This window comes from Anser cygnoides, chromosome 2 (genome assembly GCF_040182565.1).
Source record: "Anser cygnoides isolate HZ-2024a breed goose chromosome 2, Taihu_goose_T2T_genome, whole genome shotgun sequence".
Lineage (NCBI taxonomy): Eukaryota > Metazoa > Chordata > Aves > Anseriformes > Anatidae > Anser > Anser cygnoides.
Window position 1 is genome coordinate 59,280,566 of NC_089874.1, and position 17,084 is coordinate 59,297,649.

At 42.8% G+C, this 17,084-nt stretch overlaps 1 protein-coding gene across 2 annotated transcripts in view; it reads left to right on the forward strand.

Moving 5' to 3' along the window:
• Positions 1 to 17,084, forward strand: part of EGFR (epidermal growth factor receptor) — a 164,104-nt gene that overhangs the window by 105,075 nt on the left and 41,945 nt on the right. For both annotated transcript variants that reach the window (XM_013197419.3, XM_013197420.3), the window contains exons 2-6: positions 8,722 to 8,873; positions 10,732 to 10,918; positions 11,798 to 11,932; positions 13,715 to 13,783; positions 16,919 to 17,037. In XM_013197419.3, the coding sequence (XP_013052873.1) occupies positions 8,722 to 8,873; positions 10,732 to 10,918; positions 11,798 to 11,932; positions 13,715 to 13,783; positions 16,919 to 17,037 (662 nt within the window). The remainder of the gene's footprint in view (positions 1 to 8,721; positions 8,874 to 10,731; positions 10,919 to 11,797; positions 11,933 to 13,714; positions 13,784 to 16,918; positions 17,038 to 17,084) is intronic.

A 17,084-nucleotide genomic window follows, 5' to 3' on the forward strand; every position in this document is an offset into this window, starting at 1 on the left:
AGGCGGTGAACAACGCTTGCATGGTTGCTGTTGTTCTCCAGATCTATTACAGTCTCTAGAGATGTCAGTCTAGTAGCCTTGGAGAGTTACATATGTGCATACTTATATATGCTTGTGTGTGTGTGTATATATATATATATATACACTTATTGGTTAAAAATTGAGAATGTGTTGCATTTGTAATAGCAAACTTTTAGTCTTCTACTTGGAATCAGTTGTGATGGGTTTCTCATACCCTTCTTGAGGCTGTATATGAGTGCTCACATACAATTTAAGCCTCAGGGGATTCAGAAGTACATCTGTGAGCACCACAGCTTGTTTCAACGTAAGACTTGATTTAATATAAATCAAGAAAAACATGCAATTTCTTTTCATTGGAAAGCAAAAATGAAAATAAGCAATTGCAGTGTCCTAAGAAACCCCACGTGGTAGAATGTTCACAGCATCATTTAATGCTTTTAAATCCTGTTTCTGAAGTTTTAACTCATTTTGAAACTATTTTAAACAATCCAGTGGTGATGTAACTAGAAACTGGTCCCACATTTTCATGGGCACACATCTTCTGTCTCTTTTTATTGTGCTATAAAATCCTGCTGCTTCGTAGACATTGCCAGAACAAACGACAACAAAGACTGCATTTTCTCAGATCACAGGGTACAAGCTCATGTATCTGTCATCCTGTTGTTTTCCCAAAAATCCTGGTGAAGATCTTGAGAGGCCACACCCATGCCATGCATGTCTCCCAGGATTAAAGGCTTGGTGAGCCATGTTAGAGGTCTCCTGTCTCCTTGCTGCTGTTCTCTGCGCAGACTTTTTACAACCCTTGCAGCAATACAGTAATACAAAATGAAGTGTGGATGCTGAGAACAGTTGCAGTTCTCTGAGACGTCTACCAGGGCTGAACTTTGCATGGGTGATGCTGCACAACAGCCCTTCCCTACTCCGTGGATCTGCCTGGCAGATGCACGTGGCTTGGATTTTTGTGATTTATGTAGTCGCTGTGCCAGTGCCTGAAACTGGAGGACAGAAGAAGGGCTGCAGCCCTGGGCTGTTAGCCAGAGGCTGCACTACCTGGTGGGCCCATTTCTGGAGAAAGCACTGGAGGGTCCAGGGCCTCCTCCTTGGACTGACACCTGGGTCTTTTGCCCCTTGCATGGCTTTATATGGGGCACAGCATGGGATGAACTTTAATCAGTAACTGGTCTTCACATGGCATACAGAAACACAGGTGAAATATGGGCAGTGCTTCCTCTCGGAGGACCCACCATTAAGTGGGGTGGAAGTACTTCCACCCAGTGTTACCAGATACACTGCCAGCACTGCCTTTCCCATGATTTCCTCCACAGCTGTTTCCAAAGTTGCTATACTCTTTGTGGTGCTTGATGTTGTTTCGCCATGCTATATGTACACTGTGAGACGTGCAAGCTGCAGCTGGCGTGTTTCAACTTGAAGAGTTTTGTGCCTTCAAGCATGCACGTTCAATTGCGCCGCTCTGCGTAGGGAACCACAGGCCTAAAACCAGCAAGCTATAACACGAACTCATCGCTTTTCACATCACGGTCTGGATAGATTTGTAGGGCCAGGCTCATCACCATGCTCCATGAAGCTCACACAGAGAAACTTCTGGGGGGGGCGCTTAAAATCCAACACTGAGTTTAAATAATGCATGAAGTGTGGCCTGAGTTTCTACAAAGCGGGGTTGGGCAGGGAGAGGAGCTGTGTGTTTTTCTGTACAAAATTAATAACTGGTGGGTATAAACCATATAAACTATTTGTAATCATTTGTGTGTATATGTGTTTGCACAGTTGTCGATAAATATGAAGCTTCCTTATTATTGTGTGTTGCTCACTAACAAATTATAGGAACAGCTCATTTGTTGAGTTCATTGGTGATGGCACTTGTAATAGACCAAAAGGCTTTATTTTCCCCTCCATGCACAAGCCAAGTCTTGGGCAGACAGGACAGCACAGCTCACCAGCCTGGGGAACCCACCTCGGAGAAGGGTTGAAGCCAGGATGGACCTTCCCGCCACCGCTGGAAGATGCTTTGCTGGAACAGGAGAGCCCTCTAGTGCAGAGGCTGCTGCTGTCGGCGTGCCAGGGCATGGCTGGAGATCAATGCCGGCTGCAGGTCTCCCCCTGCTCTGTATTTTCCTGCTGATGCATCCAGTGTCTGTGGCTTTCTGTTGCATCAAGCCATGCGGCGGTCACCTGTTATTATCCCAAAGTCCTTCTCAGAGAGGTTACATACCTTGTCCCTATTTTCAATCTACTATGTGTTCTGCAGGCTTTGATGTGAGACCTTGCCTTTGGCTATATTTCAAATAAATGTTGTTCAGAGAGCTTATTTTCCTAAATTATACAAATCAGCCTGCGCAGGTTACCTGTCTCTCTTTATTATTTAGAACCACAAAGATGTGTGTGTCATCTTCAGGCATTATCAGCAGTGATTTCCTACAGACCCCTGACAAGCCCATCTGAAGAAAACTGATCTGAAACCAAGTACCTTTCAGGACCCCGATAGAAACACCCCCTCAAAAAAATGTGAACTATTATTCACATTTTGAAATTGAGCTTTTTACAGAAAAGCTTGTTTTTGTGCTTTATCCCTCCTGCAATGGCATTGTAAGGCATTTGGAGGGGAAAGCTCAGACTCTGGACTAGTCTACAATGTAATTTTAGTTGCTCCAAATTTGCATCAATATCAGTGGGAGAAGAATTTAATCCAACATCCAGTTCTCACTGAAGCCTGAAAGACTGATTTCAGCACATCCTGATCTTGCATTAATCTGTAGGATTAATGCATATACATGATGAATTAAATAATGACAACAGAGAAGAAAAACAAAAATATCACCAAGTAGTATTGGGGGGGCGGGGGAGAACACCTAGGGAATTCATAAAGCAGAATCCCTTATTGTCAGAAATGCTCTGATTTTGAAGAGGTCTTCATTCAGGAGCAATCTGTTTTTTGTATTATTTATTCTTTCAAGTGAAGACACTCACCAGCAATCAGGCCAACTGGCTGTCGAACTGTCTCTGTCCCTACAATTTAGGAATGTGACTTTTGCCATCGAAGGGCAGGTCTTGACTCCTAACGGGAGCAGGGGAAACTTAGACTTAGATTTAGCTGGAAAAGTTACTTTCATCAAGTAAATACAAATAAGAAACCATGTGGGAAAGCTTTCCCTTAGGGCATATTCCTTTTCTTCACTATGGCATTTGTTTTGGGTCACTTTTGCAATTAGTTTCCATCTAAGTATTTTTAAGACCTCTTGTCATTGTTTTTTTCCCAGTGTGTCTAAAAATCTGGATTAATCTCAGTAGTTGAATTAGTCTAAACCACACTTCTGGGCAGGGACTTAGAACAGCCACAAAAGGCTGTTTTTCACGATGTTTCAAATTAACATATTTGAATATGTGCAAAAATTATTATCTTTTGTGGCAACTTTTCCAGTGCCCAAATGCTGATGACATTAAGCTGAAACTGGTCTTTTTAGGTGTTGCATGCATTTGTAACCACTCTTCTCAAGGGAAAACATCTGCCAGCGCCTGAGCACTATTGGTACTCCTCGCTTGTTTTCTAGCTTTTCCTTTCCTTTCCTTTTTGTAACTTCCCACAGCATGTTACAGCAGCTTTGTTTTTCTTTTTGTATCATGTGGACTTTCCTCCCTCTTGAACTTCTTACTCAATATGCAAAATACACTCGAAACCCAGTAAAACAGAAATTGCTCCACCACATCTCTCTAGTGTTGAGGAACTGGCTAATAAGTGAAGTGCTACTATTTAACTTGCTAATCACATATAACAAAATGTCATTTTCTTTTTTGAACATCTGACATTTCACCCCTGTTTTCTTTACAGAAAACATTGTATGGTTCTATCAGAAATTGTTATTCATCGTGGCAAATGTTCTCTCTGCTCTAGTGCTGCCTCATAATCTTAAATGCCACTATCTTGATCATTTGATAGTGCTAGCTACACTTCCCTGGTTTCCACGGCAGTCCAGAGGGCTTTTGTGGCTCCCAGGGAGGAGCGTGGATATGCAGGGCCTGGCCAGGATCCCCCATGCATTGTGCAGGGCTGACTAAGATGGTGTGAGGGCAGGTTTTTGGGACAGTTTATGGTGAACACAGCCGTACACATAACTGGATACCCCACAGCTCCCTCACAAGCTCCTTCCAGGGCTGTGGAGGTGCAGGTGACGCCAACTCTGAGCAGGGCTAGATGCCCCAAGGCCACCAAGCCCCACAGAGGGAGGTGCCTTTCTCTGGGGAGGTCTGTAAGGGGCCAGAGGATGTCTTCCCTTCTCTCAGCTTGCCAGCCAGGTAAATGGCCTGACTGGAGCTGGGGTGGGGTATGGGTACACTAGTACAGTAGAACTAAAGAAAACTAGGGGTCCTTTTCATTTAGCCTATCCTAAGCTGGTTACATTTATATACATTAACACAAATGTGTGATTACCCATAGATATGCATGTCGAGCAGTATTTCTTACAAAATGTTTCCAGTCCACCTGAAATTGTTTCTTCTCCACGCTGCAGTTGAGGTGAATTGGTGGCAGGCAGTGCTGATGTGGGGAGACCAACAGCCCTTATCTCTCCTGGCCTTCAGAGGCATCCGTGCATCAGGAGCAGATGCCCTGGAAGGTACTGCTCTTCCAAGAAATCCCAAAATGAATCAAAAATGAACTTACCACAAGCAAGAAGAGGTGAAAATTTCCAAATGTGCTTGAAGAATAAACAAAGAATCTCTTCTTTGCAGGTTTTGCACTATTGTCAATAATGGCTGGAAAATATGCGGAGAAAGTATATAAATGCTGGGTAGTATAGAGCCATAGGTGATGTATGAAGCATGGAAATGGACTTGGGTGTCTCTGAAATTGTCTTGTTATTACTTTGATATGTATGTCAGAGCAGCGGGGGGGGGGGGGGGGGGGGGGATAGCACAGGCAAAACATGGACAGAGACAGCTGATGATTTGGGGATTGGTGGTAATTTTGTTTCAAAGCATTCTCTAGGGTTTTGTAAAGTCTGGGACAAATATGCCTGACAGGACTGGTACTTCAGTAATCAGAGATTTTCTGGGGAGAAAATCAAAACAGATTTCACAGGGCAATTGCTGCAACGACCATTTTGGTTAATATGAGTTTGAATGGATGTAGGACAATATAGTTGCTTAGCATTGTAATGGGATGGGTGCATTCTGTGCCACTAAAATCATTTGTGGAGAAACGTAATTTAGGAAATGCTTTGGTTTCACCCCAGTTCTTAGCAAAGAAGTGTGCTCAGCAGAAACCAGCAACCTTCCCCACAGTCTTAAACGATGTAGAGGCAGAGGGCCGCAGAGGTTGAACCAGGTTGCATCACCTAGAAATGCTAATTCACAGCCCAGTCGGAGGCACAGAAGGGGAGCAATCTTTTTTTTTTTTTTTTTTTTCTAAGGCCATCTGTTGAGGTAATACTGTAACTGATTCAACACCAACATTACTCAGGTATTTAGGAAGCACAATATACGTGCTAAGAGCAACACCCCATGGAAATGACAGCCTTTACTGTGGTGGGTCACACTGTTGCCCCACAGGGTGAGCCTGCAGACGTCTGGGGCAGCCCTGCTCCCAGTGCTGCTGCAGGCAGTGGTCTCCTGGGAAGAATACTCATTGTCAAAAATTTCCACATGGCTGTATTTTTGTTAAATTAACGCAACAGATAAGAGCAAAGCTTGCATCCTACAGAGATCTTCCCATGTTGATGTTCAGATCTGGATCTCAGCTTTCTGTTGGCTGGGGACAATCTCACCATGAATTTGGATCAGGAAACTTTTTTTTTTTTTTTTCTCCCCACTCTTCCTTTTATCTAAAATATACTGGAGCCATGTCTAACTGCCCACATGGGGCAGATATAATGTGAGACATGCTACCACAGTTCCCAGTGGTACCATGAGAGAATCCATTCCCACCACTGACTCCTAAAACTGCAGAGTGCTGGTTCTGTTACCCACTGAAACAAAAATATGTAATGAATGCAGATGGTATCAAAATCTGTGGAGAACAAATACATCAAGCTTAACAGAGTTTAAATTATAATATGATTTGTCCATCCACTCATGAATGCATGCCCTGCTTTAAACTCTGCAGAGACAGGCCAGTGCTGCACTGTGTGTGCCAGAGTACTTCTGTTGCTTGTGTGGCCAGAGTAGATGCAGCTTGGCATAGGCCAGAGAAGATGACCTGCTATTATTACCTGAAATGTGCAATCTCAGTCTGCATTGTCTACTTCTGAAGATTACACTACAATTTGGTGGTGTTTTTTTTTCCCCCTCTGGCCAGAATGGTGTTCATGCTAATATTATTTCCAGATAATTATAGCATGTATCTTCTCAGAACACAGTTTTCATAAGCGAAGAAATTGCAGAAATAGTATTATTCATCACATACAAGCATGCCATTCTCTCTTCTTTCAAAACCTTTTATTTGGGAAATTATTCAATACCTTTGCCTAAGTTCAGTAACTGTGCTCTGTGGGTCTAGGTTGTTTTGTTTGATTTTGGTTCTATTTGCTCAGCATATCGTGCTTATGACCCAGGTTCTCATCTGGTAAATATTGCTGTAACTAAGTTCACTTTTTTGATGTACTTAAATCTTTTGGCAACAAATAAGGACTTGACCCTCTATTTCTCTGAGCAAATAAAATATTGTGTGTTAGGGGGGGAGCTGCTCTAGGGTGGTCAGAAAGCTCCTGGCCATATAATGTTGAGATCTTAACAGAAGCAACCTATTTACTTTTGATCTTAAGAAATGTTATTACTACATCTTCTGTTTACTGCATAGAGGACATGATGTGCCTGATGGAGGGTATGTGTTTTGGCATGTGGCTTAAGACACATTTAGTAGAAAGCCATCAAAGCTGACTCTACTCACAGGAAAAGGGAAGAAAGGTCCTGGTGGACCAACCCAAAGCCTTGTCAGAGCTTGTTACGTCTGGGTTTCCCTCTGCAGCTTCACACATTGGCGAGCTTCTCCTGGCTACCTGCTCCTCCCTCTCATTGTCAGGGCTGTTTCCAATGCAGGAGTTCATGGTGCACCACAGTGACCCAAATGGATAAACTTTCTTGAGCTAAAAATACCCTCTGTCCAGACCTGTTTATTGTTCTGCATTATTTGGAGTTTGGATCAGCAGTTTGGCATGGTTCACTGAGCAGCCGCATGAGAGAGGGAGAGGGAGAAGCATGTGTGCAACCATGCCCTCAGCCTGCTGCATCAGCCCTGACTTAGAAAGCAGTGAAAAAGTGTGTGTTCATCAGGATGGCTGACCCAAGTTCAGAGCTCCAGCACTTCTGTGATGCCAAGGGAAGCAGATCTGAGTGCATGCTGTTTCCCCTGGAGCTCATTTCAGTGGCCTGGCTTGTCTGGCTGCACAGTGCAGCTGGTGCCAGAGCTGCACAGAGTTGAAGGTAGGCATAAGTGGCCTCGAGGACAAAGCCAGGGCTCCTCCTTCTGCCTATCCTTGGGTTCAAGCTGTAACATAAAAACTGCAGCTTCTGCACAGAACCTGTCTTGAGCTTTGTGCTCTATCCTTGATCCCTGTTTTTACCTTGATTGGAGAATAATACTGCTTAAAATTCCAGGAAACCTCTGCAAGGACTCTGACTTTTCCAACCAGTGCAAAGCCTCTTCACTGCCATCCCCAACAGCAATGCCTTTTCCAGGGCAGACCAGTATGTGACAATGTTTCTAACGTTCTGCCTTCAAAATGTGGCCACTCCACAGAATAAGACCCCTCCTGTGACTCTGGTTGATAATTCATGGTCCTAATACTCAAGAGCATAAATGCAGATTTTAAGCATGAACACTCTGGAGCAGTTAACTTGGAAAATGGAGCAGAAAATCCTGCTTAAGAATTTCTCATCCATTACAGAAATTTGAGACATATATAAAAGGGTCATTTTCTACACTTGATGCTCATGTGGTAACAAGCTACTTAAATGGTGTAATCACAGTCCTTGTTAAACTGTCCCCATTTACTAACAGTTGCCACTCTGATCCCAAATGCCATGATGTTTATGTAGATATATAAAGAGAAATAATGGAAGAATGTGAGTGAATGGCCTGTTTCAAACATGGATGAAGAAAATTTCATATGTTGTCAGTGTAGTTCTGTAATGGTGATGACTGTATTGAGAAGTAATACATGTGCAGTGACTGGTTTTGACGTGTGGTTTTATCACTGCTTATTAAGTTATTTTTCCTACTAATGAAACATCAGTTGTTTGGTAGATCTTCAACAGGTGTCTTCCCTCTTGAACTTATTTCCAGCTTTGTCAAGTGTCTTTGTTATTTGCTTTATAGCACCCCACACAATGGTGTTATAGTTTGTGACAGGTGCTTCTAGGAATTATGACTCTATAAAAGTATCACTTCATTATTTTTTTCGAAGTTAAAAGAATGCAGTTATTTCAGTGTGTTATGGAAAGCTACGAGGTCAGGCTAGGGATGTGTTATAGCAATGGTGAGATGAAGGACTACTTTTGCTGTCACTGAAGAGCAAAGTTGGGTTGAAGTTTCCTACCTGAAAAGTCTTGTGAAGTCTTCTGTAACGTTGCTTTATGTATTATTCTCCTTTCCTCCATATTGGCATAACACAGAGATGTTTTAATATAAGTAAGTCTACTCTGTACTTATTCTTGTTTTCCTTCATGGAGACTTTCTTCTTTCTTCCACAGTTTGTCAAGGGACAAATAACAAGCTGACCCAGCTGGGGCATGTGGAAGACCATTTCACCAGCCTGCAGAGGATGTACAACAACTGTGAGGTGGTGCTGAGTAACCTGGAGATTACCTACGTGGAGCACAATCGTGATCTCTCTTTCCTGAAGGTTAGTGGGTTTGGCCAATGTGATCTTTCCTGCTAAAGGAATCTTATTGCATTTTTTAAGTGCAATGGATCAAGCTGTGGTGATCCAAAACCATAGTTAGTTATAGTCAGAGAAATCACAGATTACAATTTCAGCATGTCTGTAGGCTGCAAGCTAGGCTCAAATATACAAAGTCAGGTACTTTGAGAAATAGCTTTTCAAGCACTGCCCCCCAACCTGTGTTGGCTGCCATGCAGATGGGTTTCTTCATATTTACAAATACTTTTGTGTGCTTACTCGTTGTCTCATTGCAAGAGGGCAAAAGTCTTTGTTGTACAGTTGTGCAAAGCAAATCATGAAGTGAGTGGCAACCCTCTGATGGCAGATTTTGAAACTTGGAAGCTATTACCCTTCCCTCCAGGCTGTGACCTCCTTCCCTGCCATGGTGGTGAGTGCCTCACGGTCTATCAGTGCCAGCGTCCCAAGCAGGCAGGCAGCTGCAGCCTGCACCAGCTGCGTTTTTTGCGTGACCTTTGAGGTAATCCCCTGCACTTAACGCAGGGGCTACTCCCATTGCAACATTTGTTCTGTGCACAACTGCATGAGCTACCATGGCAAGACAGGAGGGGAACAGATAGGGGATGGATGTCAAAATGCAGCTGGAGCATGAGGAGGAGTGGTCTGTCACGGGCACCCCTGGGTTCCCCCACCAGCAGACAACAGACAAGGAGTTCCCTCTTGTCCCCTTCTGTTCCCCCACTGCCAGGATTCCAGCAACATTGTCACACCTTAAGTTATATTTTTTAAAATAAGGTGTTTTAAATGCATTGCTTTTGGCATTCCTGGTTATCAGATTAGGTTTACAAAGAAAGAAGCAGGAAGGGGAAGATACATTCTTGACATAAAAAGTGTGTATCTGGCAACAAGAGCTCTTGTATGGTAAATTTGAATGAGCAGGTCAGTACTCTGAGTTAAGAAGACTAATCTTTTTACATGAGCTTTCCTCATAAAGAAAGGAAAAAAAGCTTTATAGTAACAAGAAAGAAAATCAGAAAAGTGATGTTTCAGACATATGGGTTATAAATACAACAGTACTGCTTTTTTTCTTTCCAAGCACAACTTGAACATGTAGCTCAGTGTCCCCAGGAACATAAAAGGTCTCCTGAAAAATCACTTGTAGACTTCATAGAGCAGAAGAATATCCTAAGAGATAGTCTGAGGGTTTTTCATTTACAATGATTTTCACATGAGACAGAAATGCACACATTTCATAGTACAAGACAGGAATTAACCTACATCCTCGGTTAGTGCCTCCCTTGTCTTGTTGTCTTGTAATTACTTATTACATAGAAGAGATGGTTACCTGATCTTCCCCTCTACTGAGCATTTGAGCATTGGTTAGGGAAGGAGCATAGAAGAGAGAGAGTGAAAGCCTCAATCAGGTCCTTGCTGCAAATGGTTGGAGGTTGGGCAAGTATTCAGGGAAAGCATCATACACAGTTGGCATATCGTATGTGCTTGCCCAGTTCTCCTGCATCCCCTAGGCATCCCTGCTTGCCCTCAGTTGGAGACAGGATACAGGTAAGCTGACCCTTTGGAGTGACCCCCTGGCAGCTACTCTTAGAGTCAATCAAATCAATCAAATACAGAATACAAGCACGAAGTCAGGTTTCCTTGACTGCATTTTCCACGTAGTCCCTTTTTGTTCTCTGATTTATTTATTTATTTAATGTGATTAAGTGCTTTATTGTTCATTAAAATTAAAAGATGGTGGATGGGGGAAGTGAGGGAAGGAAAGCAACTTTGTCAAGAGAAGCAAAGCTGTTTTGTAGAAAAGTTGTATGGATTAAGCTCCTTGTTTCTTCTGTTGTTCTCTCAGACCATACAGGAGGTTGCAGGCTACGTGCTCATTGCGCTTAACATGGTGGATGTCATTCCCCTTGAAAACCTCCAGATTATCCGAGGCAATGTGCTTTACGACAATTCTTTTGCCCTGGCAGTTTTATCCAATTATCACATGAATAAAACCCAGGGGCTTCGAGAGCTACCAATGAAACGGCTATCAGGTGAGATGAGTGCAAGAGGTGGAGGCACCCACAAAGTAAACTTCAGTCATTCAATTATTGGTATCAAGATCTAACTGAAGATCTTCTCCCAGTCAATGCTTTAAAAACAATGCACTGAATGTAGTTTCTCAGTTTCCTACTTGCTTTCCTGCTATCCAGCCTTTTTCAAAAGATGAGGCAAGTTCCTAATCTTCCATTACAAAAAGATCCAGAAAGTCCAAAGCCTCAGGGTGGTGAGATGCATTTCCCCCAAAATGGCAAAACATCATCTACTTCTTATTTTTATTATTTGATTCCAGTGTGTACACTTCAATATTTTCTGTTAAATTCCAGTGGGAGCTGGTGGTGTGTAAAGAGCTGCAGATTTAGGGTCTTACATGGTCTCTGGCTGTGCAAACCATCATGCCTAGTTCAACCTCTATGAGAGATTACAACTGCTGTAGCAGAGGCAGCAGAACAGATCATGTGCCTCATCTTCTGCCACAGCAGTTCATTCAGGCTTGGTAGCATCACACACTAAAAGGAAGTGTTTGCAAGAGGAAGCTGGACCATGAGCTGCAGCAAGTAAAAACAAATTCCTGTCTGCCATCTCTGCTGAGGGCAGTGGCCTCTGTAGCTGGCACTGGGTGTAAAACAACATGTAGTGACATCTTAGTGGCATCCAACAGCCACCAACCCTCAAAAACCTGTAAGTCTGAGCCCCGTATTAATTGCACCTTCAGGTGTGCCTGTGCCATGCAGACTGTCCTTTTCTATCAGCGTAGTGTGATGGAGGTGAAGAAGTCTGTGTTTTGTTTCCCTTTCTTTAAACCTGAGAGAGAAGACTTAAGCAGTTGGCTTCACTCATTACTTTTTTTTATTTTTTGCTTTCCATGGCAGAAATTCTCAATGGAGGTGTTAAAATCAGCAACAACCCCAAACTGTGTAACATGGACACTGTCCTATGGAATGACATCATTGACACAAGCAGGAAGCCTCTCACAGTACTTGATTTTGCAAGCAACCTGTCTACTTGTAAGTATTAATTTACCAATACACGATATGCTTCCCTGTTTCAGGGAGAAGAACCAACAGATCGACTTTTGTGCTGTGGGTTTCAGGTCCGCCAATTCTTGCATGCAGGGCCATCAAGCCCTGTTCCAAGGGAAATTCTTCCTAACTGGCCTATGATATAATTTTTCATCGTGGTTTGCTGCTTAACACGTAGTTCAGAGAAGCTTTTCTTGCTTTCATACAGCACCATATGTATGCTTTTTTCCAAAGACAGCCACACAACTCAGAATAATGTGCAATCGTTTGTTTTCCAGAAATCTTTTATTTAAAGATTTTAAGTAAAATCTTTAATTTAAAGATTTATAATACCTTCATGGAGTTCCTCTGGAACTTAAGGCCTTTTTGCCCAAGTTTCTATGAAAGTGCTGTAAAACGTCTGTATTTTGGGCTGCATGGATAATCCTCGCTAAAATTATGGTAAGAATCAGATAAATCTGATGCTTTAGATCAGGAGGAAGCTAAGTGTATATTTAAAAGTTTGTGTTATTTGCCTAAAGTATGCTCAAGCTAATCCTTGAGGCTAACAAATCCCTTGTAAAATCCCCAGTTACCTCATAGGAAGGAGAGTTTCTTTTCACTTCTGAACATTTCACCTTTGGCACTGCAAATTGGTGGAAAACATTTTCTTTATCTTCTAGTTGCATAATTGCTGGAGAGCTAATAGCCGGCTTCTGTGTTGACATACTTGCTGCAGAGCCCAGTGTAACCAAGGGGCTACGAATCACATAAGTTATCACAGGAGCCTGACTCTGAACACCACAGAAATGTTAACCTTTAACTTTTAAACTTAAAAAAAAAAAAAAAGTACAGTTCTTTGCTCTCACATCAAATCAGTCAGCTCTTGGACAAGTATTGGCATTTGTTCAGCTATGTGATGGGCAGTGAGGGGGAGGGAGAATCACGTGTTACTAGCAGGAGGAATCACTCTAATAGGAAATGCCTCTTAAATGTAGTGAATTCCATATTAATCTGCTTAGACAGCCATTTATGTTTTTAATAATGATCCTGAAATCTGAAATAAGTTGTTTCTCTGGGACCTAGCTTGTCGTTAAGAGGAAAAAAAAAGAATAGTAAGCACGGCAGGAAGAGGAAGGAGGGAGAGGTGGGAAAGGGATGCTTAGCAGTGCGAGCCCTGTACTGGAAAACATCAAAGGCCATGCAGGGTGTCCATCCATCCTGCTGCCTCTCCAATGATTGTCTGTCTGCCATGTAAACCTAAGTTGAGGAGTATTTTTGGCAGAAGGCAGGAGGAGGGCATGAAGCAGACAAGTCAAATTGCTTTGTGGTCAGAGTAGCTGGCAGTTGCCTGCAAATCCAGTTGGTTTTGTTTTCTTCTTAGAAATGTGCATTGATTTCCACGTGGCCTGCAGCAAGCAGCTGGCACATGCCTGACTGCAGGCCAGCAGTGACTTGCAGTTTTATGCAAATTCAAGCCGAAGGGCCAGTCGGACAGTGGCTGAGATTCCTGTTCCTGGGAAAAATACTCCTCTTTCGTCAGCTAGACTGTCTGGGTATTGTGCTTGCTTGCTGAAAGGTGTGGAGAACTGCACGTAGGAATCCAGTGATGAACAGATAAGGATTTAAGGTCCAACTCTCAAAATTTCTGAGCACCAGTATACAGATGCTTCTTCCCGTTTTACTGTAATGGAAGGCTCAAGGTTTTGTTTTGTGTGACACCTATGATGTTGTCATCCAGGGTTTAAACAGCAAACATTTTTATAATGATCTACTCTCATGTTTTAGGTCCAAAATGCCATCCGAACTGCACAGAGGACCACTGCTGGGGTGCTGGTGAACAGAACTGCCAGACATGTAAGCCTGCAGATTAATTAAGAACGATCTTGGGTGCTACAATCTGACGTACTAACCTTCTATCTACTGAATAATTTACCTGTCAAGCGAGCACTAGCAGCACATGTTTTACACTGGTCCTTTTCTCAGTCCTGCTATGCTAGGACTCCTTGAAGCATACCACCAACGCACGTGGCCTGCTTCTCCTCACAGTCCAATGGGCATGATAAATGGCAATGGGTCCAAAACCAGCCTCCTATATCACACATGTGCACATAAGGGCTTCCTGCTCCAAAAAAAAAGTTCAGTCACAGGGATCACAGAATCACAAAATGTTCTGGGTTGAAAGGAACCCTTCACGATCATCTGGTCCAACCCCCCCTACCGTGGGCAGGGACACCTTCCACTAGATCAGGTTGCCCAAAGCCCTGTCCAGCCCTATTTTGAACACTTCCAGTGATGAGGCATCCACAACTCTGGTCCCTCTGAGCAGATCTGCTTCTGGATGGGAAGTCTTTAGGTGGTTTGACGTGGGTCTGGGTTTCCTGACAGATGATATATTTCTCCAGAGTGAAAAGATTGCAGCTGTTTCCTGCGTTGAAAGCTTTTGTCTGCCTCCCATAACTTTCTCCGATCTGTACTTGAGAACATCTATCCTTTAAGTTATTTTACCATATAAGAGAGAATGCGGTAGCTGCAAGGTGAATTGTTTGTGTTGCAGCTGTTGCCAGCAGAGCAGTTCTGTGGGCTGTTTAACAATGCTTTTGATTAACAGTAGAAGCAACAACATAACCTGATTTTTGCTGCTTTCATTCCCTTTTTTGACATCCCTTTAGGTTTATTTTAGAAACGCAAATTATGTCACCGTCGTATGAGCAGTAACACTACTACCTTTTGAAGGCCCTCTGAAAATGCATAGCCATTTTTTTCATTTGTAAATGGAGACATTGGGATTGTGAGGTTGTTTGGTTTGGTTGCATGTGTTCCACTGTAAAATTTTGCAGGTAGGCTGCTTGCCTGATATGCAAGGGTAGATAACATATAGTCAGAGGTGCTTGAGATTTTTCAAGGCTTTGTTTCTCCTAAAGTTGAGAAGAGTATCTCAATTTATTTCCTTTTTCTATAATAATTGGGGAAATACACTGTTTCTGATTTCTTCTTGCCTGACAGTTTTTTGTAATCCCGTAAAGTTCAATGGAAAGTTTGCTGATCTACACTACAACAAATGAGAGCAATATCCTGTCTTAGGTTTTTCCATTGTAAATAATGACTTAGAGCGGAGTCTCTTGCTTGCAAGTGTCAGGTCAAGTCAGTACAGCTTCTTCAGCTTACGGAAAAAAAATGGACATAGAGCCTCTCCCTTTTTATTTACTATAAGCTTTGTTTTCTCTCAGTCAGCTCTGGAGACTGGCTTGTGCCTTTGCGAGCACAGTGAACTGCTTTCAAGGTGGACAGTAGTTGCACACGCAAAGGTCTTTCTAGGTCACTCCCTGCCATTGAGACAGCACAGCTGTCCCATGGGCTTGCAAAACGTCAGGTCTCAATCCTGCAGCCTTCCAGCACCCACAAACTCTTGCTGGCTTTGTGAGGATTACTCAGAGTGCATAAAATGAAACCATTTGCAGGCTCTGGCTCTCCTCTTGAAGCATTTGAGAATCTGGCCAACTGAAAATGTATCCCACATTTCCATATGTGGGAAAGTTTGGTGTGATATTTATCTTTCTCCTTCAATGAACGTGGGATATTCTGTATGAAATATAAACGTTTGCCATGATACATGTTTCCAGCAGGAAGCTTCAGTCAATAGCTATCAAAGTGATGAGCTGTTTTACTCCCCTGCTGATGCTTATGAGAAAAATGTTATCAAAATGCTGTTCATGTAGAACAATGTGCCTTTTATTCCCTTGTTTCTGGCTGAACAGAGGAATTGCTATCAGAGAATCTAATGCGTAGTGTAGAGCTAATGTTTCCTTGAAAATACAATATCTCGCTTACAGGACTACAAGAAAAAATGAAATAATACAGCTTGGGTACAAAAGTGTATAATGGAAAAAGATAGGAAGTGTGATTAAAAAGAAATAATTATGGTTGTATACCCTGTAGCAGGTTACGTTTTCTGATAATTCCCTGTTAATTAACAACCATCTGTTTCTGACTTACAGGAACTCCTGGTAATGTTGTAACCCATTTGTGCCCAGCTGGGAAGCTGGTAGCAGTTACTGTATTTATTGCACAGCTGAGGTGCTCGGGGTGCTGTGGTGCAGCGGGTTAGCAATCCACTTCCCCTAACCGAGGAGTCAGGTGCCTATCACCAGGGTCTGCAGATCAGTAACTTTTGTAGGGAACAGACAGACCAGTTTTGGCCCATGGTACTAACATATGCTAGCCATTCTTTCTTTTTTTTTTTTTAATTCTTCTGATTATTTTTTTCTCTGCTTGATATTCAAATTGAGATGATTTCCTGATTCTAAACAAAACATTGCAGGCTGTTTTCCCTCTCCTGTAGAAAGCTGAATCAGGGCCAGTTGTTCCTTCGGACTGCACTGGTGCAAACCCTGTGGGAGTTGAGTAATGAAGACAAAATTTGGCCAAGAAATTGAAGCCTAAAGAAAAACAATATAGTATGTGTATGAGATCAGTTTGCTGAGTGGGTGTCCCCTCTCTCTGCAAATTTCAGATATATTTTTAGTGCATTAAAGGAATCCTAACACCCTACCAACAATGTATAGTTTCCCACTATAGCACAGAGTTCTGGCAGCTCTCCTGTAGTGGTGTTTTTCCCAAAGCTAGCAGCAGTAGTAGCAGATTAGCTCAATAAAGTGGAGCCAAACCCTTCTCTATTACCCAGCTGAAAGTTACAATGACTCCCAGAGTTTTCTTGCTCTTTCTAAGCAGGACATGGTGTGCTGGCTGGGACCAGAGGGCTCAGCACCTCACAAGAGCCAAGATAATTAAGGGCAAAACACATCCCCACCACCCACACCAACTCTCACCCTTCCTCACTTTCTCCTGACTTGAGGACAGAATATGCATCCCATGGGGAAACTCTAGGACGGATTCTACATCAGACATTTTCTCCATAATTATCAATTTCATTGCAGAAAATTCAGCCTAAACTTTCTTAATTCCTGTTCTTTTTATTTTTTTGTCTTCCAGTAACAAAAGTCATTTGTGCTCAGCAGTGCTCTGGCCGGTGCCGGGGAAAGGTGCCCAGTGACTGCTGCCACAACCAGTGTGCTGCAGGGTGCACAGGGCCTCGGGAGAGCGACTGCCTGGTAATGATGCTACAACATAATCAGTGCTTAAAAACCTGGCTCAGAGG